Here is a 25,010-nt window from a genome sequence, read left to right on the forward strand (position 1 = left end):
TATCAGACCAGAAAAAGAAATAAAAGGAATACAAATTAAAAAAGAAAAATAAGCTATCACTGTTTTCAGATGACATGGTACTATCCATAGAAAGAAACCATCCAAACCCAATTAGAACTAATAAATGAATTCAGTAAAGTCGCAAGATAGACCCAAGATAATATACAGGAATTTGTTGTGTTTCTATATACCAACAATAAACTATTAGAAAGAGAAATTAAGAAAACAATTCCACTCACAGTTGCATCAAAAACAGTAAAATGCCTAGAAATAAATCTAACCAAGGATGTAAATGAATTGTACTTAGAAAAGACACTGATGAAAGAGGCTTGGTGAGTCCAAAATCTGATGGGGGCAGTGGCGGTGGTGGTGGCTGGCAGGGGAGAGAGCGAGTCAGGGAAAAGTTGCAGTTCAAGTCCAAAGTTGTCTGCTGGCAGAATCCCCTCTTTCTTAGGGGAAGTTAGTTAGTCTTTGTTTTATTGAGGCCTCTGATTGAAAGAGGCTCATCCACATTATGGAGGTTAATCTGCTTGACTCAAAGTCCTCTTATGTAAATATTTATCTCATCCAAAAAAAAAAAAAAACCACCTCATAGAAACATCCTGAATAATGTTTGACCAAATATCTGGGCCAAGTGGCCCAGGCAAGGTGATGCATAATAGTAGCCATCAAAGTGGATAAATTGCTTAGTGTGAGATATTAGAAAATCTGCATTTGCCCTGGGAGATGTTGGGCAGGAGAAAAGGAGAGAAAACAGTCAACTAGAGGCTTTCAAACTTTATTTTTTACATTCCGCCTTGTCACATGCATGCCCTATATACCTAACTAAAACAAAAGCTACGTTTCATCTCCTCTGCTCTATCTTCCCTTCTCTTCCATTCCATTGTGTCCTATACCAGCCCGTTCCATTCTTTATTACATTTTTGAAAAGGTTCATCTTGACCTACTAAATGGATTTCATTGACACTAATGGATACCAAAACTTCCGTTTGCAAACAACAACAAAAAAACAATTTACGTTTGTGTGTGTGTGTGTGTGTGTGTGTGTAGCAAATCAAAGAAGACGCTGACAGGTCAGAAAACAAAGGCAGCACACTTCAGGCCTTGAAATGATCCATAAACCAAAAGAAAGAAGTGATTGAGATAATGCACGCAGCCTTACCTCCTTTACCCCCCAGTGTTGCACATGCCCTCAAAGTTTACAGAAATAGGAGTTCCCATTGTGGCGCAGAGGAAACAAATCTGACTAGGAACCATGAGGTTGAGGGTTTGATCCCTGGCCTCGCTCAGTGGGTTAAGGATCCAGCATTGCCATAAGCTGCGGTGTAGGTCACAGACACAGCTTGGATCTAGTGTTGCTTAAGCTATGGTGTAGGCCAGCAGCGGTAGCTCTGATTTGACTCCTAGACTGGAAACCTCCATATGCTGCGGGTACAGCCCTAAAAAGCCAAAAAAAAAAAAAAAAAGTTTACAGAAATCATGGGGAGGGCTTTTGTCTTTCACTGGGCATAGAATTAGGGATCTGAGCATCTGCATGAAATACAGATCTCAGAAAACATGGAGGCCCAGCTGATTACCTGTGTTACAGAAGCTCGGCTTTCTGTGTTTACCTCTAACTGTCACAACACCTTAGCCAGTTCTGGGTGCTTATCCATTTATATTTTATACTATAGAAGCTGTGCATTTATCTGCTACAATGGGATGTAGCCTAGTTTCAATCAGGGATTACCGTTTGAGGTACAAATTTTAAGTACAATACCTACACAGAGTTAAGAACTCAAAAGTATGCTTTACACATGTAAAACTTTTTACTGGTGACCATAATAACTAATAACATTGACTTTTAAAGTGGCTGAATAAATAAATTTTATGAAATCGCCTAACAATTCCCCCCTGTTTTAGCCATGTAAGTTCTTACCTAAGATACATGATATTGTGTGTATATGGGTATGTATTAAACAAAAGAATCAACATCACTGCCCAGTGACTGTGTGGGTTCATGCTGAACATACTACGAAGCAGTGGCTCCAAATTAGCCACGAAAGGTAAGGGAGGGTCCATGGACCTTAGGTCATCAATGGATTGTACCAGCCACACAAATGAAAGCTTTAAGGGCCCTAAGGATGATCAATTACTTTAACCCGTCATGACCACGTCTACCTCATGATTTGGTCTCTGGTCAAGCTGAAGAGCTTAGAGGGGTCTGGGGCACAGCAAGGCCACCCAGGTGTTTGAATTGACCCCAAACTTTGGTGCATCTGAAAGCTCTGAGGGATCTGGACATCGCAGAGGCTCATGGCACAGGCTTACAGCGCCCTGCCAGCCATCCTCTCCAAGGTAGTGGATGACAATATATGCATGTAAATTGTAGCTCTAACAAGATAAAAGGGCATCGTGACAGCTATTCACATTTTAAAGCAATTCTGGGGCATCCCTAATGAAGCTCTTTCTAGCACACTTGCCTGATGTTGCTGATGTCATCATGGCCACACAAAGCAGAGTCACACACACACACACACACACACACACAAATTTCTCATAGCAAAACTGAAAAAAAGATCATTTAGAGTTATTCTTGTACAAGGAAAATGTAATTTACTTCAGAAATAGACAAGCATTCGTGTGTATGGGCTGTGTAGGCGTTCATTGGTGAATTTAGACTAAACAGGAAGTGATGTAAATTATACTTATTACACTGCTGGGAGAGAAATATATTAAATCCAGACAGCACCTCGGACAAAGCACAAGGAACTCATTGTGTGGAAGGAAATTATGCCACTTTGGTGGGAAGACAATGCACTATATGGTCTGAAAGCCATCAAGTGGTCTTTTGGGACTGAAATAATTTTTTAGGGAGTATGATTTTGTTCTAGCACTGAAATATTTTTCTGTTTTGAAAAAGCCCCAAGGTATTCTAACCTCAATCACATTGCTTTTTCTGTACTTTTAACTCTTTCATGCTGTTGCTTGGTAGTCATTCACTTGGAGAAACCATCAATGTTTAAATTAGAAATCTCAGCTATGGCAAAACTCTAGAGTAGAGGTGAGAACGGAGGGACTTTCGGAATTATCTAGCACCCATATAATTCCACTGATTGTTGAAGTATCCAGGAATCACTTGGTAGAAGAAACACTGACAAATAAATGACCTTGAGAGTAGAATAGTATCAGGTGTTTGTCACGAGATTTGCCTCGTTGGCCTATGCTTATGACAAAATCTAGGACGAGTGGAAGATAAACAAGTAAAACGCTAGAGAGCTGGCTTAGCTCCTTGTGTGGCTTAAAGAGACCCCTCAGGCAATCAGGCCAAAGACACATAAATCTGATGTCCAATCTACCGTTTTGATACAAAGTCACATCTCCAAGTGAAGTACCGGAAAGAATTCGGTTCAGCCTTGCGAGTTAATACCATGCTTCTCCAGCGTGTAGAACAGGATAGCCTCTCCTAATTTACTGGCTTCTGCCTGAATGTAATATTTCTAAAATGGCACAACTAAAGTCTTCACAAATATATATATATTTTTAAAACGTGCTTACAGTTTATTGACTCCATTTTCAAAGAACCTTACAATTTTTAGCTGAGTGGTTTCTTCTGCAGAGTCAGCGATGTGATCACCAGGAAAGTGCTGAGGAAGCTTGCGGTGGGATTGGCAATTACTGCCCTAGGACAGCTTCAGATGCTCAAGCAACAGGCTTGGGAAAGTCAGAAGCACAGTGTGCCAAGCCTCCCGGCTTACCTGGCAGGAGCACCCTGCATGGGGGCGGAGAGGGAGGCGTGGTCCTCAAGGCTCTCTACATGCAGCTCCTCTGAGTGGGACCCAAGGACTTCACAGAACTCAGCATTCATGTACCAATGGATCTGAGTCAAGAATAAAGTTCGCCCAAACTGATTTTGGCCTCTGAACTACGGTTCGCCAAGTATGAAATGAATAGTATTTATTTGATTGGTTTATATTTATTTGTACATACATAATCACAGGTATCCGTTGATTCTTTCTATGGTTGTTCATGGCTACTTGTCTTCTCTCCCACCTTGACCCCTGCTCCCCACTTTCCATCTTTGCTCCATACCCTTAACCCATACCCCTTTAGTGGCTAAGGACACCACTCCTGGAACCAGACTGACTGGGGAAGTTGTCTACCCTTGGCACCTTCCTTTTTCATCTGTAAAGTCAGGATAAGAAGCGAGCACAACTTAGGTTTTTTGTAATGAATAAAGGGAGCAAATATAATACTTAGCAAATTATTAGATTTAATAGATTCCTGATTTATTTATTCATTACGAATTATTTTTGTAATGAATAAAGGGAGCAAATATAATACTTAGCAAAATTATTAGATTTATTAGATTCCTTTAATTAGATTTATTAGATTTATTTTCCTTGGAATCTAGGAAATACTCAAATATTGTTTTAATTTATCATCTATTATTTATCACCATTCTATATAATGGTTAGTGGTATTTACTGCCATTCTCATTGCAGAATAGATTTTTCAGTAGGTCTTCAATTGAAGAACAGCGATAGGAGAATAGACTCTTCAAGGGCCTTTAAGCAATTATTGAAAAGATATTCTATTCATTAATGGTTTTACTTTCAAAGGCCTTAAAATCCAGTTTTCTTAAAAACTTACAGAAATAAACTAGCCTTGGCGCGCGCTAGATGGATCATTCAAAACGTAAATGGTGCACAAAATCTGAAAAATATTATAATTCATTCCATTATAAAGATTCAATTTTAGGCACTGAAAAATGTCATTTTTTTTCCCTATCCCTTCATATTCTGGACCCATTTTTGATTTTACACTCATTAAAATATTGTGAGAAATCCCTTTTTAGGTCCTGGTTGTTATGAAGTAAAAACCCTGTTCATGTTCTAGTACAGAGTCTATCTCATTTTAAATTACTATACACAAATGGTAAAACTTTTCATAACAAAGGTTTAATTAGAACGGTTAATAACTATGATTTCCAAAGTGTCTGAATCAGCCTTCGTAATAATTAGGGAGTTTTGTTCCATACAAAATGCTTTATTTAACCTTCATGCCTTCATTCAGATAATTATACAAATGCATACAGTTAAAGGTTTAAACTCTATTTCGGTTCACAGCTCAATTCATAGGAAAGTTGAATACAGAAAAGCAATGCACCAACAGAATATGTCTGAGACACCATTAAAAACGATAACACTTGTTCATTTAAACCTCTGAGAATAGACTGGAATAATCATCCTCTGAGAGAATCTCATTAGGAGGGTCTCCCTTTACATTATCATAGGGCAAAAAAAAAAAAAAATCACAATTTTACAGTAAAAGGAAAAAAGCTCTGAGTATATTTACAATACATACACTATACATAAATACAAGAACAACACTTACATAATATTAATAAACTTATAACAGGGGTTGCCTAAACACTACAGAGTATATAAATGCAGAGGAAACTATTGGGAAATTAGATCTTTCATAAGCTGGAGAAATAAACTCATTTGCAATTAAAACTCTGAACAGAAAACCAAATGAAGACTTAAGAAATGAACACATTTTCTTGCCAGCATCCTGGGTGGGTGGGGGGGGAGGGGGGTTAATCCTTTAATGCATAGGACCTCTTCTGGGCATTGAAATTCTCTAGGGTCAGAGACCCAGGAGCCTTTTGTCAAATGACATCTGTAAAGAGAATCAGATGCAGCACATCTATTCAATTTGCTGTTCAGAGGCTTCAAGTCTAGAATAAACATTTTGTCAACCAAAGGATTTTTTTTTTTTTTTGTATTTTTACACAGCGCTTGTAATCCAATCACCAAGTATAATGAGCTAAGTGTCAAGGAAAAGGAAAAAGATGCCTGCTTGATTTGGCCAAAGATGATATTTTTCTTTATCCCCATGTATTTTCTTCAAATGCAACCGAGTGATTTAGTCAAAAGCATATGACGTTTTGAATTGACCCCCACACACCGAGAGCAATGTCTAGACTACTACTAATTATAACTAAGTCATTTTAAGTGGCAGGTAGGTATCTTAAACGTGGTCTGTTCTCATTATTTCACAACACAGAACGTTCTGAGTACATTCTTCTATGGACAAACATGAATTTGCTGGTTTCTCCTTTTTTTTTTTTGAAAAAAAAAATGAGCATGTGATGATACACATAATTGCATTATGATGCAGGATGACATAGTACAGAAGACAATGTTTTCAAGCTGGTTTTGTAAGTAGTTATCTCCCATCCACAAGGAGGTGGTTTGCCATGTGATGCGATGTGTCCCACACAGACATGAACGAAACAATACAACCACCATTCCGTGGGGGCAGGGGAGCATGGTGATTGTAATAAAGAGGACTTTTAAACACAACAAACTGTAGACAGACACGTTGATAGGAAAGAGCCTTGACTATAGGCACCAGTGCCCCAGTTCAACAACACCCATCCAGTGTAATCAAGGGTGAGGGACAAAATATATCCTGTCATCTGGATGTGATGACAAAAATTCTGCTGTGGGCAAACTAGAAACACACGTAGGGCGAAAGCCATTTCTATAATGTATTAGGCTGTATCTTAGGAGAATAAAATTAGCAGAAAAGAAAGACATCGGTATGTCCTTAAAATATCTTACTTTTTGATTACGTGAGCACTTTGACTAGCGTTTGACCCAAATTCTACTCTCTGATTCACCCTCATTTCTCAACAACAACAACAACAAAATGAATCTCTGTGAAAGTCATGGTAAGCCTGCTTTGGAAAAAAAAAGCAAGATATAATACTTCACACAAGGAGTCCCTGGTTCTTGCTTTGCACAAAGGGCCGATTCTGTTGTCTCAAACATTTAAAATTGCTGGGGATGAAAATCCAGAAAGAAAAAGTACCGATGTGACTCTTTCCACCATTCATCTCCTTTCAACTCACTGTTGTGGTTTTGCTGTTGAGAAATTATTGCTTGCGAAGCCCAATTAACTAGGGAGAGAGCCCCTTTTCTGCAGTGGGTTGTGCATATGGAACATGCCTTCAGCATGGAAGGGAATTTGTTTATACAGGTTTTATCTCTTCCCTCAGCCAAGTAACAGGGAGAAAGATCATAATTCAGGAGATTCATTTTCAGGAAAAGAAACATCAAATGACATTCTCTTAATGTTTTCTAAGTCCATTAGCACTTCCATGAATCAATACTGTCAAGAGACCTTGTTCTGCCCAGAAAAGGGGTGGGGGTCATTTCTCTGATGTTGGGCAGCATCCTACCTAAAATTCAATTAAACTAACAACAATTCTATAACACATTATTTAGAAGACTATTTAAAACATCCCAAGGTGAGACATCTGAAAAGGAATTTTCTCTTCTCTCTTCTTGCTCATCCTCTGCATGTTCGTGATTGCCACACCATCGGCCAACTGCCAAGAGTGGACTCTGTTATTAACAGCTAGTTCCATGGAGGTGAACATTTCAAATGCAACTTAAATATCCTCTAGAAGGTCTCTACAGGTGGAAAGGCTCTGAGTCTACCTACAAAGAAGCGTGCAGAATCGAGAAAACCTGCTCTGTCTAAAATGCTCCCAAGTAGGGCAGGGTTTTGATGATTTTTGGATCTCCAGGCCCAGCAGGAGGCAAGTGACAAGTTCAGGGAGACGTAGGGCTATTGCTCTTTTGTTTCTAATGCTCCTTCATGTATGACTCTCCAGAAAACTGATTTCAACTCTCACATACCACTGCCAAATCATGCGCTATTATCAATCACATGCCTTTTCTTATCTGGAAAATGGGATAACTACACATCCATGATAAAAACTACTTAAAAGAGTTAGAAATGGAAAGTTGGCTCCTGGGAACACACGTGCAGTGTGCTGTGCTTGAAAGAACAGACACTTCAGAGCCAGCGCCTGGAAACTTCCACTCCTACTCTGCCGTTCACCGTATCTGTGTGTGCAGACAACTCAGCCGCCCTTTCCATGCCTCAGTTTCCCACTCATAACACTTAGAACTGTTGTACGGATTAGAGGTGGTATGTCTAAAAATTACCTAGTATCGTGCTTGGCATATAGTGTTCACTAAAGAATAGGTACTATGTTAGGGTTTGCTGAAATTTTGCCCTTTCGAGTTTTTAGACCTTTCCGGACAACTTGCAGCAAACAGCCCAGTCCGAAGACTGGCCTTCAGTGAGATGAAGGAACTCAGCGGCTTTCCTTTGACACTCAACTGGTTATTTTACACCTCATCCTGGCACATTTCCTTCTTCTCCCTCTTTCCCGAAATGTGGAGGAGGAACTAGGAGATGATGGTTTTCTAGAACTATGGTCTCGTTCTGGAGAACGTGGTCCACTGTGGTAGTCTTCACTGTCTCAAGCGTGAGTGTCTAATCGCAGTTATACTTTTAAAATTGCTCTTACCAAATGTTTGGCTCTGGAAGAGTATAATTTTACTGACAGCCCTCAATAGCTTGTTTGGGTGGATTTGTGCTCTGAGATGGTGTGGCTGGAACATTTCCAGGGCTCTTGTCTATTCATATAATCCTCTTGTATATTTCTATTCACGACTCCACTTATAGCAGTAAAAAAAAAAAAAAAAAAAAAAAAGACAATATGGTGAAGTTCTGAATCTGGAACTTTCCAGGACTAACTGCAAACATTAGTCAAAGGCTAGACCTCCTATATATGTCAGTTGTACTTTAGTAGACTTTTGGAGGAGAAATGATTGTATCAATATTTATTCCCAAATGGTTCTTAGATGATAACAGGAAATATTAGGGAGAAAGGAAATGAAGAAATGTAAACAAGGATTTGTGCATTTGATATTAGTGGATAAAAATAAAGGAAAACAGATATCTTCTCATGTTTCGCTCTAAATAATTTGCCTTTGTTAACTGAGCAAAACTTTGGGGCAAATCAGTGAAGTTTTCATCTCAAAATTATAATTGCCATATGCCAGAGTGTGTGCTGGAGCTAATCATAAAGTTCAGATTTGCATTTTTACATTCTCTAAGGAAGATAAAATTATGAAATGCTAACATAAATAAGATTAGGTATATTCAAAACACACCAAATAATTTTTGAGGGGTTTTGTGAAGACATTCCCTTTACTATGGGCATATATTTACTCTGTGTGCATGTGTTTCCCAAATGTGGAAGAAAAAAAATCCAGTTTGATGAGGAATTATTGCTGTGTAAAAGTAGAGGAATATTTCATTGGTCATAATGTTTATTGACAGGCACTTTCAGTTTTTAATTCACTTCTGAAAATGGGCATTATCTTATTCCTCCTGCCAGTACAGATTCACTTCTCATGTGGCCTTATCGTTAGCACTTATTGGTCAACACGGAGCCACAGTTAAATAGTATTCTTTCTGGGATTCAGAAAAAATAAACCCCTGTAGAGGTTTGTTTTGTTTTTTTTTTATTTGTTTGTTTGCTTTTTTCTGATTGAGAACTAATTCACTGAGGAGGAAGGTAACTGAGAAAAGAGACCAGTTGCTCATTTTTTTTTTTTTTTCTTTTAAGCACAAGACATCCATGCAGCTGTTTTGCTCTTTTCAAGCAAAGACATTGCGAGTTTGGAATCAGTTGTCTGCAACTTAAAATGACTTCACTGTGTTCTAACCCATCCTGGCTGAAAGGCGACAAGTGGCCACTGCATTTTGTCAGGGAGCATGAGGGCTGTGCTCTGACCAAGTGGAACAGAGTTGCCATGGCAACATCGCTAATTGTATGTAAGATATACAAGGCATATCTGAACAAGTTTTTCTTTTTTTATTGTGATGAAAACTAGAAGCTCTTTTTCCCAACATACTTCATCAAACTATTTACAACCTCTGTAAAATTTGTGAGTTTGAAAATACTTTTCCACTATCACATATGTTACGAATACAGCAAAATAGCTTCACTCTATTTTCTTTTAAGATGCAGTATCCTATTTCATTTTCTTATGAAAATCTGAATTTCTATTGCAATTGCACAGTATTTAGCATATTTAAAGTACCAATGGACATGGGTTGCTAAACAGACATTATTCTATAATGAAACTGAGAAAATATAGCATTTAAAATTTTTATGTACACTTCTTAACTATAAAATGCAGGCAAAGTCATATATAGCATCATAAGCTGATTCCTTAAGGTAAATAACTTACATTTCTAGACAGCATGGATTATTACAAATTCATTCTTTTTTAAAAAAGTTCTTCATTGATATTTATTAGCCCACTGGCTGCTGCATATACAGGTGTGTATTCAGGTGTGCATGTGTTGGCGGTGCCTGTACAGGTAAGAGGAAGGCAGTGTGGGGATACGTAGAAATGTGATATGGAAGACATGGTTTACCAAACCCTTTTACTAAACAAAAGCAAATCAAATTGATTTTTTAATGAGATGCACTACCTCGGAAAACTGGAAGGAAGAGATCTGATCAATGAAGCTGTAGAATACATTTACCTCCTAAATTTACAGGCGTTAGTTAGTAAGGACCAAAATCTGAGACTGGATTATGGACTATGAGTATTAAGGCTTCCTGGGCCTATTATGATTCATAATAGTTATCTCACATTCAGTCCCTTACACAAAGACTACAACTCAACACATCATGAATGCTGGTATTCTTAACACTGCTTCAATTCTGTCAATCCTTACTCTAAATGTTAAGACACCTTTATAACAACATCATGGCTACACTTCTAAGCAGTCATAACAATATAACAAAGGCGTACTAATACATCTGAAGGCCTCACCTCACCAGATTTATTCAATTGCAGCTTTGGTAAGTATAATAAATAAAGTACAGAATGAGGAATACTGCATCTTTATCCATATACATGTTATCATTCTAATGAACTGATTTCAAAGTGCAGAATTATATTTATGTTTAAAACACAAAGCAATTTGAAGTCACAACAACTGTATAAAAATGAACACAATTTTTGTATAAGCTATGCCAAATTTCAATCATAAGGAGAATGGGCTTTTTAATCATCTAGAACTGGCATCTGTAAACTCGGTAGCATTTTGCAAGGTTTTTTTTTCCCCTGACATTTCTCTTCCTATTTTCCACTTAAACTTTAAAGTGAATAAAAAGTGCTCTTTTTTGTTGTTGTTAAAAAAAATGTGGTTTATGTTACTGTTATTCAACTGCTTTTGAAAATAAATGTCCTATAGTGTTTTGTAAAAGTAATGTCAGGAAATAGTATAATGTATATGGTAAAGCCTTTAAGAATTTCAGTCTAAATGCCTTAATAGAACTTAAGACAAGTTATCAAGCAGGCTTCTCAGAGTCCACACAAAATTAATGTGATGGAGGTGAATGGGGAAGTGAGAATCTTTCCCCAAACAGCCTAAGATCATAATGTGAGGAAGGAATCTATTAAAACATCAAAGTCTGAACCTCATAACTTTCCAAATAATATTAACTTCCTTAAAATCAATCTCTGCAATGCAAACGAGATAGTCAGGTCGACTGTAGCTTCTCAAGCCATTACAGCTCCCTGTGTCTAAGTTCCGAAACACGTACATACGCCCAGCTGCAAATTAAACAGCTTCAAATTTTAAAACCAAAGAATGTTTCCAGTTAGTGAACAACTGAGAAGTCCTTTGGATTCTACTCCTTTTCTGTTGTTCATCATCTACTGTGCTTTTTAAAAGAGGCTAGAATGGACATAAGATAAAATGGAAGAGGCTTTTCTATGCCTGAAGATATGTAATTCCTTCTCTTCCAAACCACTTTCCTTTCCAAGGGGAAACACTTTCCTTCACCAAGGAAAATTTACTATGTCCCAAGACAAGCCCCAGGTAAGTTTCAGTCCTGGGACTAGATCAGCCATTCATTCACTACTTGTGCTTGGATCCCTCCTTAGAAGTATCAATAGGTCAAAAGGGGGAAATGATATAATGCTGACAGGTTTTATCAGTAAACTTTCTCAGTTGGGTTTCCACTTTCAGGGGGTAAGCAGAAACGCTCACTTCCCTGAATCTTTCCTATGTTATTAGAGGGGAGCATCTCATTTCATTCTGTGCTAAATTTAAAGCAAGCCGTCACTCAGGAAGCTCCCGCTGCCTGTCAGTTCTATGATTTCTAAAAACCATTTCTACCTGTAATATTCTCAAGATCTCTCAGCAGAGAAAAGGATTGGCCCTTCTTATGAGAGCAGGCAGAATTCAATCAAGTCTGCCCTTCACCTGAGTGATTCACCTACTACCTGCCAACTGGGTTCCAGGACTGGCATAGAGGGCTTCACAGCTGTGTTCGCTGTGCTCTGTGTTCAGTATGCTCTGTGTTCTTTGCCACTGACCAGTAACCGACACTGGCATTTCTATTCAAAATGGTCAGAGGCAATGAGAAGTAGGAGTTGCATACAGTACAGATAAAACTTTCCAGTTAGTAAAAAACAAACACAATAAACAAAACATACCCCTGGTGCTTGGTGGGTAGTACATTGTGTACCTAAAGAAGCTATTTATCCATAGAATTGCAGCCCTTGTTGGAGGGAAATTGCCTGATGAATTTTTCAGATGTGGCAGAAAATGTAGAGCACACATTTTTGAAGACAGAATTTGACCTGAAAATCATTACGCTGTTGCTTGAACCTTAAAAAAAAAAAAAAAAAATCCTTTTCTTGCCATCCAACACAAATCATCCTTTTTTCAATGTTTATAGTTTTTGCTTTATCAGAATAAGATTATCTGAACTAGAAGATGATCCTGAAAAGGATAATTCTGCAACTAAAAATCATTTCAGAATGTTCAAACCTTTAAAAATGAGCTAGTACTATTTTGAGGTTAATTTGTGCAGTTCCCCAAATCAAGTGTTTGTAATTAAAATATATTGCAAAGGTCTATGCTGGCAACTTCTTATATCTAAGCTATAAAAAATCTTAACAACAACAACAACAATTAACAAAACAAAACAAAACAAAACCTCACCAAGCCCCTTAGCCACAAAAAGCTGAAAAAACCCAGCTTTTAGTGGGGAAAAAATATGATAATTTTTCTGAAAGAATGCTCATTGGTGATGTATTGCTTTGTTTATTATAGACTCTGCTAGTTGCAAAATAGGCTCATAATTTTTAGGGGGTGGATGGGACTACAATTTCCTCTCACCCTCAGCACAGGATGAGGGGGTTCGACATCCCTGCAGATGCCATTGCAGAATCACTGGGTCCTAATAATACAGTTTAGAAAATGAAATCTGTAGAGAAGAACCTATTGGAGAGTCACTTATCCTTGGCTCTCCAAGGGTGGAAACTAGCACCATGTCAGAATTTCCTTGGGGAGCATTCTCTTCCCACTGACTCAGTTCCAAGGAGAAATGACCCATTCACCCAAGAGTTAATTCCCTGCTATGCCTCTGCGGCCTTTCTAGTCACCAAATAACTGTTTTCAAACAAGAAAAGGGGGAGCGTAATCTTTAATTGTGGTACTCAACCAAGCAGGACAACAAACAGCAGAAAGATTACCTCAGTGCTGTAAATGTAACCAAGACATCTAAAATACTGGGGTGTTTTTTACAATCCCTTTAGTAAGTATGAAAATCGGTAATGTGAGTCCTCAGTGAAGTTATTGTAGGAAAGTCCTTTTATTCATTATTGCTTTTCTCCTCAAGAGGTGCATTCTTTCCATCTCCACTTTGTCTGATTTTTTCATGTTCACTGACTTTACCTGGGCAGCCCCACCTCTTACCTTGGTGCCAGTGTGTCTAAGAAAGTTCCCCCCACCCCCCGGCCAGATTCCTTGTAATCAAATACTAGGGGCAGGAAGAGATGATGCCTAGGTGACAGAACACTGCGATGTGAAGTGGGGCAGTAGTTTTTTTTTGTTGTTGTTGTGGTTTTTTTTTTTTTTTTTTTTTTTTGACAGGCTCTTCCTATTCAACTACAGAACAGCTCTGGGCCCATCCATGCCAGGGCAGACACCAGGACTAGACTCCAACTGAAATGTCGCTGCCCCTCTGCTCGAACAGATGAACAAAACAGAATCAAAACAAAACAAAAAACGATCAACAACAAACAAATGAAAGAATCAATGTTGGGTTTCTCCAGGGCATGGCATAATGACAAGTCGCGGATGGTATCGAGTTGCCTGCCGCCATCACTATTGCAAAGGGCTGCCTGAGTGCTCCTTTCTTTCCAGGTAATGGAACCTCTCCAACAGCTTCTTCTTTTCTACTTTCATGCCGCTTGCTGGTAACAGATTGGATGTGTGTTCTATCTTACTTAGACAGTAACTAAAACGTTTGTAAAAAGGGGCTCAGGGAGTGGGATGAGGGGAGAGCCATCCAAATTACAAGGTCTTGCTCTAGCCATCCATTTGTGGCAGATGACCTGTTAAAGTATCAATCACAACATGTCTGACAGCTCAGAAAATGTACAAACTACAAACATCTTTAAATGGCAGAGTACACAGCACAGAAAACAATGCCTGTCTCTTCAGCCTTTGTGTCACCGGTCTCCCAGGCCCGCATGAAGTCGTTTCTCGTGTAGTCATGATGGGGTTACCTTCAGACAGAAAGGAGAAGCGGTACAACTTCTTTTTCCTGCTCGACTTTCAGACATCGTGGGATGGTGATGCCCTTTCGCGTTAACACTGTGAAGGGGATTCAGCCCTGCTGAATTGGGTGCCACGAAGAGATCCAGCTCTTACGCTCAGCTGGACAGGTAGCCTTCCTCACACCAGCATGTGCCTCCGGCGGTGCAGTGCCAGGTGATCTGACCGGGAAAAGCTGCGATCACAGTCCGCGCACTTGAATGGCTTCACTCCCGTGTGTTTGCGGTAATGCCTCGTCAGTTCATCCGAGCGAGCGAACTTCCAGGTGCAGCCTTCCCAGGTACACTTATAGGGCTTCTCTCCTGGAAGAAACAAAGGGACACAGGCTTTGGTGGTCCATCATTGCTCCACAATAACCAAGCCGGCTGGGTATTTGGGGAAATGATGGTTCTCAATGGAGTTTCCATTTGGTGATCCTTTGTCAGGAAACCCAGCCATCCCACCAGCAGGTGTTGAGTCAGAGAGATGGCGTTTCAATCTCATCTCTCTTGCTGTGACATCAGGCAAGTCAGTCAACCTGTGCATTCTCAGTTATGGGCAAGCTACTTTGCAGTCCAAATATCAAAAGGCAGAGACTAGATATAATCACCACTGGTAGATTAAAAAGGCATATCAGAGACCTCCACCTATTATTGACTTGGCCTGAGGGCTGAAATCCACAAAGAATTATAACAGGTCATTTGGTATGTTTTATTTCAATACTCCTCCAAAAAGCTCATCCCTAGATGTGTAAAGGCTATTTTATTTTTATTTAAAAATTTTTTAATAGTGATTTTTATTTTTTTATTATAGCTGGAAAAAAGAGTTCTATCAATTACACTGTTCTGTCAATTTACAGTGTTCCGTCAATTTTCTACTGTACAGCAAGGTGACCCAGTCACATACACACACATATTCTTAAAGGCTATTTTAAGATATCACCTTTTACCTCTCACACAAAATTTCAATAAAAGGTAAAGGACTCCACCACCCCCAGAAATTAGGTTTTCAGTACTTATTATTGATAAATATCTATTGTTTGCTTCTCTACTGGGAATGAATCCCAGGTAGCTGAATAATATACAGTTTAAATATCTTCTTCAGTGACTTAAGAATTAGGGCAAGCCCTGAGGAATCGTCAAGTTGGTCCTAGCATTGAAACCCACAGTAAAAAGCAGTCTGAAGGAGGATGTAATTTGACCAGGGCCCTCAGTCAACCTGTAAGGACAGTAAAATATGCAAAGGCTTTGCTGGGTAAAGATACACTGTCCATTGTCCAAATGAGCTCCCAGGGGGAGTGGGACAATAGTTGACTCAGGTGTGCTTTTTTCCTGGCTCTCCTTCAGAATGTCCCCATGCAACCCCGAAAGAACTGATCTCTCCCCTACCCCTTCCATCCAGTAGTCAACGACATGCTGCTTAGCCACACAAGGCATCTGGTAGGAGGGCCTAAGATAGGGAAGGGAGTTATCTGCTGATTCCAACACAGAGTGAGCTACGTTAAATCCACTCTACAGATGAGAAAACTCAGGCTCACCATAGTGAACTAACTTGGCTGAGGTCAGTGAATGGATACGTCTGGTTCCAAATCCAGCACTTTTCACTCTGCCCGAGGGAATGGATAATTCCTTCCCTATCCAAACTTTGTCATATCCTTGGGCAATGCTGATTTCATGTTCTTAGATACTTTCGAATTTTTCAACTCCTATTTCTATTAAGTCACCTATCACAATATATCACACAGATTTTCTTTAGATGCCTTTCTCCTCTCCTTTATGTTCTGAATACACAGAGATCAAGAATGACACCTCTCCTATTTCAGTATCCTCAGGGCTTCAAGTAGGTACCAAACAGTGCTTGAACAAATTAATAAAACTGCACCACACAGACATGCTCACACAGAGGTGTGTACACAGGAAACTAAGAAGCCCTGTAGATGAGATGTATAAATCATGCCTCCATGAGAAAACGAGACTGAATCAGACCCAACAGTTATCATTCAACTGTCCAATAAATGCTAACTATATGAGTCCTTTTAGGATCAAATGGCCCTTTCAGAGAAGTGAGTGAATCGTACAGACCAGTTAAATCTAGAATATTGACGTGTTAATTGTGGCTCACAGAAAGCTCCAAGTTACTCTGAAAGGGCTCTGGTCAAGTAAATCCTACTGACCGGATTAATCCATACCTTCTACTTCCGACTCACTCTGGATGTCCTATGGAGATGAACATCTGCATTGACAGGTTATCTACTGTTCAGAATTTAATAGAATTTAACAAAAAATCAGCAAAACTCCTAATTTAAAAAGGTTGGTAGACCACTCTATGGTATGTGCATGGCAACTGATAAAATGCTCTTATTTGCATGTCATCACTACATATATCTTTTTTTTTTGAAATTTACATCATCAGCATGGGTTCTAATAAGCTGAGCTTGATAGAAAGCTTGTCTTCAAAGCCACATCCATCTTTGGGGCACTGAGCTCAGCTAGCTCTTCATTATCAACAGGCTTCTCCTAGCTATCTCCTATGGTGCCATGGAACCAGCTACAGAGTGTGCAGGCCTAAGAAGGAAAGAATAAAAGATTTTCTTATTGGGGAATGGGCATTGCTCAGTTGGGTATTGGCAGGATGCATGTTTCTGTCTTGGTGGGGAAGGGTCGAATGAGTTTAACTGAGGTTAGGCAAGCTCCCAGACCATCACCTTGCTGTTGCAGAGAGAGAGGAAGGGGGGCCATGACCAGAATGGGCCTGGAAGTGAGCAGAGGCAACAGACGGAGAGGGCGCTTCAGTCTCACCTTGGGAAGGATGCTGGGGGCTGGTATGGCCACCATAGGGACAGTCTGTTCTTTCAGGGGCTCTTTGACTTCCCTTGGACACCCAATTTAGACATTTATACTCTCTAATTTCATCCTCTAAATGGTAATAGACATACTTTTACTTTCACGTTGGCTGCTAAAATAGTGGTATTTATGCTCTTTCCACTTGAAAATCTATAGCAGGGGAGGTAAACCATGCCCCCCCCCCACGCCAAATTCAGTCTGTGGTCTGTTTTTTGTGCAATCTGCAAGCTAAGAATTATTTTTCATATTTTTATTTATTTATTTTTTCCTTCTTTTGGCTGCACCTACAGTATATGGACGTTCCCAGGCCAGGGATCAATTCCAAGCTGCAGCGATGACCTATGCCACAGCTGTGGCAATGCTGGATCCTTAAGCCATGGCACCAGGCTTGGGATCAAATCTGTACCATCTCAGAGACAGTGCTGGATTCTTAACCTGCTGCACCCCAGTGGGAACTCCCATTTTCACACTGTTAAATGGTTGGGAAAAAAAAAAAAAAGAGGGCTATTTCATAGCATGTGTGAAGATTGTATGAAATTCAGAGTTCCTGAATCTGACACAATGGAAACAAATCTGACTAGTATCCACGAGGATGCAGGTTCGATCCCTGGCCTCGCTAAGTGGGTTGGGGATCTGGCATTGCCATGAGCTGTGGTGTAGGTCGCAGACTCTGCTTGGATCTCGCGTTGCTGTGGCTGTGGTGAAGGCCTGCAGCTACAGGTCTGATTCATCCCCTAGCCTGGGAACCTCCACGTGCTGCAGGTGCAGCCCCCAAAAAGAAAATTAAATAAAATTCACATTTTAGTGTCCATAAATCAGTTTTGATTGGAACACAGTCACGCTCATTTTTCTGTGTACTGTTTATGGCTGATTTCCAGTGACAGCAGAATTGAGCATTGCCACAGAGAATGCATGGTCTGTAATAACTAATACTCATTACAGAAAGTTTGCTGACCCTGATGTAAGAGATGGGCACCTCAGCTTTTTGCAGGCTTTCTGATTACCTTACCTTAATCAATCAGAGTACATAGCACACACTGTTAGTTTGAGATGGGTGGGTAAGGGAATATTTTGGCTACAGAATAATCACTTATTCTCAATTGAGGATCCTAAGTTAAAATTTGAACAGTCCTCCTGGTAATGAACACACATAACCATTCATGCCAAATACGTTATTTATTTATTTATTTATTTGGTCTTTTTAGAGCCACACCTGCAGCATACGGAGGTTCCCAGGCTAGGGATCAAATCAGAGCTGCAGCTGCCGGCCAACAGCAACGAGGGATCCAAACCATGTCTGTGATCTACACCCCACCTCACGGCAATGCTGGACCCTTAACTGGCTGATCGAGGCCAGGGATCGAACCTGTGTCCTCATGGATACTAGTCAGGTTAATTACCACTGAGCCATGATGGGAAACACTTTAACGTGAGAGTCCCGTGCAAGAGGAAATGTGTGGTTCTCTGGAAAGGCTCACCCAGTTCAATCTTGGTTTTAAATGTCTTTGGGATCTGGAGTTCCTGTTGTGGCTCAGCGGTTAACGAACTGACTAGAATCCGTGAGGACCAGGGTTTGATCCCTGGTCTCGCTCAGTGGGTTAAGGATCTGGCTTTGCTGTGAGCTGTGGTATATAGGTCGAAGATGTGGCTTGGATCCCACGTGGCTATGGCTGTGGCTGTGACCAGCAGCTGCAGCTCCGACTGGACTCCTAGCCTGGGAACCTACATATGCTGAGGGTTTGGCCCTTAAAAGACCAAAAAAATAAAAAATAAAAAAGATTTCAGGATCTCATGAGTAAGGTCTTCCCTATGAGGGTGAGTGGGGGCTAGAATGTCTTTGTATACTTTACCTGGTAACCAGGTAACCAGAAGCACATGGATTCTACAGCAAGGGAGCCATACCCCACCCACCCCCCTTTCACTGCAGTTGTGCCACCACGGCCACCACGAAGGATGATGACTACTGCTCCACTGAGTCTGGAAAGGAGGGCGTGTGGACTGAAGGATCAGAAAGCAGGAGCTCAGATGTTTGGCACCATGTCTAAGATGGATATTTCAAAGCTGAGAGGCAGGGAAAGCACCAATGATGGCAAGAATTTCTTTGGGCTCACAAATGTGCAGAGGAAACTTAGTGCAAAATCTGAAAAGTATTCTGTGAGGTGGAGTCAGGTACCATAAGCCACCGTGAGGGTCAGGGAGGGAACTGGCCTCCAAAATACTAGAGGCAGCCACGTTCCTACCTCATGAATAAAACCAGTGAAAATGATGTCTAAGTTTATAAGCTATGAGGGGCTAAGTGATTAATGAAGGCACATTAAAAAGAATGTAAACGTTCTCACCTGGTTGGCAGGGGGGACCAATATCAGAAAACAGTAAAGTTAATTATTCAGTGATGGACGAGTTTTCCTTGAAACTTTTCTTACAAAAAAAGTTTACTTTCTTTTTAATACCTAAAAATATTTCTTACGTATTATTTCTTGCCATGTTTCCTCATTAATAAAACCTCCTTCTTAGAAAAAAGAAAACAAGACCTTCAAATCTCTCTTCACATCTTGAGGCTGAGCTATGCACGTGGAGGAAGGGGAGACACCTGCTTGGGACCGAGCAGAGGGTGGGCTTCTGCCCCTCATTCAAGAGGGAGCTAGGTTTCTTTCTTCTTCTTTTCTTTTCTTTTTTTTTTTTTAAAGCAGGAACTTTTTTTTTTTTTTTGCGCTTTTTTTGCTTTTTAGGGCGTATGGAAGTTCTCAGCCTAAGGGCTGAATCGGAGCTGCAGCTGCCAGCCTATGCCACAGCCACAGCAATGATGCAGGGTCCAAGCTGCATCTGTGACCTACACCACAGCCCACAGCAACACCAGATCCTTAACCCCCTGAGCGAGGCCAGGAATCAAGCTCACATCCTCATGAATACTAGTCGGGTATGTTTCTAATGAGCCACAACAACTCCCAGAACTAACATTCTTTAAATTGAAACATAGTTGATTTACAATGCTATGTTAGTTGATGGTGTACAGCAAAGCGATTTGGTCATACATATATTCTTTTCCATTATGGTTTATCACAAGATATTGAATATGGTTGGTTCCTTGTGCTATATAGTTGGTCCTTGTTTATCCACCGTATATGTAATAATTTGCATCTGCTAATCCCAAAGTCCCAGTCCATCCCTTTCCTACGTCCTTCCTCCTTGGAAGGACCTAGGTTTCTGTTACATCCATCTGGATGCCTAGCATTTCATTAAAAAAAGAAAAATCAAAAAATGCTCTCTTTGGACTAGTCAGGTTTTAGAAATGGACACAGAACAATTCTAGCACGACAACTACATGGTATGGAAAAATGCATGGGATATTTTAGGCTGGTGCTTTGAAGCCATTTAAAGGGCGTTATCTTATAAACAAATCGAGATAACTGAAACTAACATCATGATGTGAGGAAAAACTAAGATGATCAACGTGTAAGGTACACCGTCATCTGTATAAATGGGCTCTGAAAGAGGGAATGAAGAACAGACAGAATCCTTCCTCCATCCTCCCTTCTTTCCTTTGCATCGAGGTAGAAAATAAAAAGTCCAATTTAATGTTGAAGAAGTCAGCGGGGGACATGGGATGGAGGTGGATTTTCCATGAACATCTTCCATGAGTTGGTTTGAACAGTCAAGGGAGTCAGGCATCTCCCAGGGTTTGTGTTGCTACTATGTGCAGCTGTTCTGCATCAGGCTGAAGGATGGTGACAGAATATGTGATTTCAAGTCATTTCTTCAGGAACAGTGAATTGTCCTTAAATTCATTTGAATTAGAATTCTGCAAATGTGTTATTCAAAACTGCTTTCCCTAGAAATGGGCTAAAAATAAAAAGAGCATGCCCACCTTTTCTTTCTTTTTTTTTTTTTGTCTAACTCACAGATACTATTTGAATCCTTAAGAGTAAAACCTTCATAAGTGTATTTAAATATTTTTCAAAATAATCAGAAGTTCTGATGCCACCATCAGATCATCTTTGATTTTTGTTTCTTATATGAATCCCATGAAATCATAAAATGATAGGAAATGGCATGGTATATATTTTGACCAAGAAGCACAGTAAGTGATTCTTCTTTTTAAAGCCAGGGCATCAAGTTGCTAATGCAGAAGAAAAAAAAAAAAATCAAAGGACCCAAGCTGGGTAATTGGTAGCTTAAAGATGAGGCTCAGCTTGGGGTGCAGTTATTAACTTTTAGGCTTTTGATTCTGAAGTGAAGGTCTCTATGTCCCAGGACAAATCCATAAGCCATTTCCACCTTTTTTTTTTTGGTCTTTTTTGCTATTTCTTTGGGCCGCTCCCCGCGGCATATGGAGGTTCCCAAGCTAGGGGTCGAATCGGAGTTGCAACCCCTGGTCTACCCCAGAGCCACAGCAACGCGGGATCTGAGCCGTGTCTGCGACCTATACCACAGCTCACGGCAACGCCGGATCCTTAACCCATTGAGCAAGGGCAGGGACCGAACCCGCAACCTCATGGTTCCTAGTCGGATTCGTTAACCACTGCGCCACGACGGGAACTCCCCATTTCCACCTTTTAATGTGAGGTGGAAGAAGAAGAAGAATGTGATCATTTTTCAGCACACTCAGCCCTCTTTCAGTTCTTTCTATGACCTGAACTATGAAAACTTCTGAAAAAGGAAAATGTTATTAATCAAAACTCACAAGACCTTCTGTTTTTTAAAGTGAAAGAGTCTCATAAAGATTAAAAAAAGAACATCCCCCCCAAGAGAGGGTTTGTTAATGTGCGATCAAAAACGCTTTTTAACTCCACATTTGAGGTTCACTTTAAATATAATTTCATTTGCATACTGGCGTGTGTGTGTGTGTGTGTGTGTGTGTGTGTGTGTGTGTTCACGGGCTATTAAAATACTATTTAATATTATTAAATAGTATTTTAATTAAGTATCCTGGGAAAAGGAAAACTCTCATCAGGGTTTTTTTTTTTGCTTTTTTTTTGAAACAGTCAACAAATTGATCTATTATGAGAACTGCTGTCTCTTTCAATGCTGGTTAAAGAAAAGGATTAAGAGTCACTAAACGCATTTCCATGACATTTACCCAGCAGAAGGCAAAAGAAAGGCTAAAGAAAACACTGGGTATTGAATGGATTCCCAAAACTCAGGAAACAAAAATAACTTTTTTCAGGCACCTCCCATTTCACCTTCTGAATTGCTGAAAGGTAAATGCGTCCTGAGACAAAAGACAGGTGCCCTTTCATATGAAAATGACGTGTGAGCAACACCAAAAGAGGAATGTGCAGTTCCCCAAAGCTCAGGTCAAATAAAACGCCCATGTTCTCACATCAGCTTCTATTATTTTCTCAAGCAACTGAAAAAAACACCTTTTGCAACAGGAAACACAGGCATTTTCTTCAGTTCATAAGTGCATTTCTGAAACGTGTCCCTGTTTAACTTTTATAAAGTCATGGGGCCCCAGACACTGATAAATGAGCTTCATTACACTCAAGGCTCAACATACTTGCTGTGACAATCAGTTTCACTTGAGGAATGGTATTTGCATACGAGGGGGGGGGGAAACACCCCAGAATCAAGATTCATATCTTGTCTTCTGGTTTCTGTTACATTAGTTCATAAAAGTTCACAGAGTTTTAGACCTGGAAGGAAACTAGGCACTTTTAAAATCAGGAGACGGAAACCTAGAGCTGAGATGAGAAAGCCCCAAGAGGCTGCCTTCCTTCTTGGTGATATTAAGGTGGCGTAAAATCAAGCAGAATTCATGGTCAAAGGATTATGGGCTTCAAGTCCCCTTCAAGGAGATTAAACCCAAAAGCCTTTGGCCATGTCTCACTGTAATGCTCCTTCCCCAAACTTGACCAGCCTGGGCTGCTCACTCCCTGCTAGAGAAGGAATGTCACCCAGGCCTCGCACCACCACCAATAAAACCTGTACCCCATGCAAATAAGGTATCCTGCCCAAGACCAATCAGAAGATCCAATTGGGTCTCCCCATGCAAATAAGGTATCCTGCTCAAGACCAATCAGATGATCAAATTGGGTCTCCACTCAAGTCCTCATTGTGGGGTATAAAGCCTATTGCAGAGTGATCCAGGCCCTCCTTTTTTTTAACCTGCATGCAGGCGAGTTCTCTCTTCCTCTCTGAAATCATACTTTCGCTTTAATAAATTTGTAGAATGTCTGCCGTTCCAGTGCTTTGCTACCGTGACACAGGGACTGAGGAAACTGTGACTGTATCAAAAGGAGGCTCAGTCACCAATCTGTCACTGGATCCTGGGCTCCAGAGTTAAGCTTTCTGAAGCTCTGTTTCCCCATCTATAAAATGAAAACACTATTCCTGATGTGAAATTTAGAAATACACATGGCCTGTGTCTGGCAAATGACAGGTGCTCAGTAAAGAATACTGAATTTTATAGTTATGAAATTCAAAATTTTTCTGTTTCTGCTAAGCAATATAAATAATATAAAGTTAAAAGTCCTAGGGAGTTAGTTCCCTGGTGGTGCAGGAGGTTAAGGATCTGGTGTTGTCACTGCTGTGGCTCAGGTTACTGCTGTGACGTGGGTTCAATCCCTGGCCTGGGAATTTCCACATGCTATGGGTGCGGCCAGAAAAAAAAAATCCTATTTGTTATTTTTAAGGAAGGAATTAAGATTTGCTGGTAAATGGATGCTAATCCTAATCCTTATTGTTCCTAATATTTTAAGTATAAAACTCCTTTAGAGGCCAAGCAGACCAATCTAGTCTATAATTTGTTTGATCCATTTGGTCTTGTCAGTTCAATCAAATAAGTGATCACATCCCATGGAATGGTCTGAAATGAATTCATTGACTCTCTTTTTCATTATGTATAAATGAGACTGAGTGTATCTTTTCTTTCCTTTTCATGCAATTCTATAATGGATTTCTTTGATAAAAATAGTTATCTGCTGTTGCATATAGCCTTTTCCATTGACCACATTTGGCTCTAAGAGTTTCATGGATCTGAACTCATTTAACTAGGACCCTAACTTCCTCATGTAGTAGTTGCCATAATTGACCCCACTTCACCCAGAGTTAGTATGTAGTGGAGGTGGGATCTGAACCCAGGGAGTCAGACACCCAAGATCACAGACCTCATCACTACCCAAGAATGCTTTTCAACACCTTAAATCACTGCTCTTGTAAATAAGGAGATCTGGTCAGAACCGGCCAAGCACACTGAGAGAACAGGAACTAGAACTTAGAGCACAGATACCATGTTAACCCAGAGGCTAGACCTTCTCACTTAGCAATCAAATATAAATGAAGTAAAAAACCTCCTTGAATACACATTACTTTAGTGAAAGCAAAAAGTTCAAGGTCTAAGGAAAATACTTTATTTGGCTGTTCTGAGTTTCTGTTTCCATAGAGTGACAATGTTTACCTTCCTAGGTTTCTGGTTACCTTTTCCTCATGTCTCTTGCAGACATCTTCCTTTACCTGTCACATAAATGTTTCCTGGGATTTGGGCTTTAACTTCTCACCTGCATGGGCTCTTCTTGGTCCCCAGGGCTTCTACCACAACTTAGAAGGGAAGGATTTTCAAGAGTTGACACCTGAGTTTCTCCCTCAAGCATCACGGAAGGGGAGACGTTTCCAGTTGGGAGCCCCAAAGCAGCCTCGACGTGACCAAAATGTTACTCAACCACCACCACTGAGATGAGCTGT

The 25,010-nt window shown here is 40.2% G+C and overlaps 1 protein-coding gene across 10 annotated transcripts in view; it reads right to left on the minus strand.

Annotated features, from left to right (window-relative positions):
* Positions 1 to 4,918: 4,918 nt before the first annotated feature.
* KLF12 (KLF transcription factor 12) overlaps positions 4,919 to 25,010 on the minus strand; it is a 495,578-nt gene continuing 475,486 nt past the window's right edge. For all 10 annotated transcript variants that reach the window (XM_047756500.1, XM_047756501.1, XM_047756499.1 and 7 more), the window contains one exon: positions 4,919 to 14,810. In XM_047756500.1, coding sequence (XP_047612456.1) covers positions 14,629 to 14,810 — 182 coding nt within the window. In that variant the 3' untranslated portion in view covers positions 4,919 to 14,628. The remainder of the gene's footprint in view (positions 14,811 to 25,010) is intronic.

Source organism: Phacochoerus africanus, chromosome 13, assembly GCF_016906955.1.
Source record: "Phacochoerus africanus isolate WHEZ1 chromosome 13, ROS_Pafr_v1, whole genome shotgun sequence".
NCBI classification, from domain to species: domain Eukaryota; kingdom Metazoa; phylum Chordata; class Mammalia; order Artiodactyla; family Suidae; genus Phacochoerus; species Phacochoerus africanus.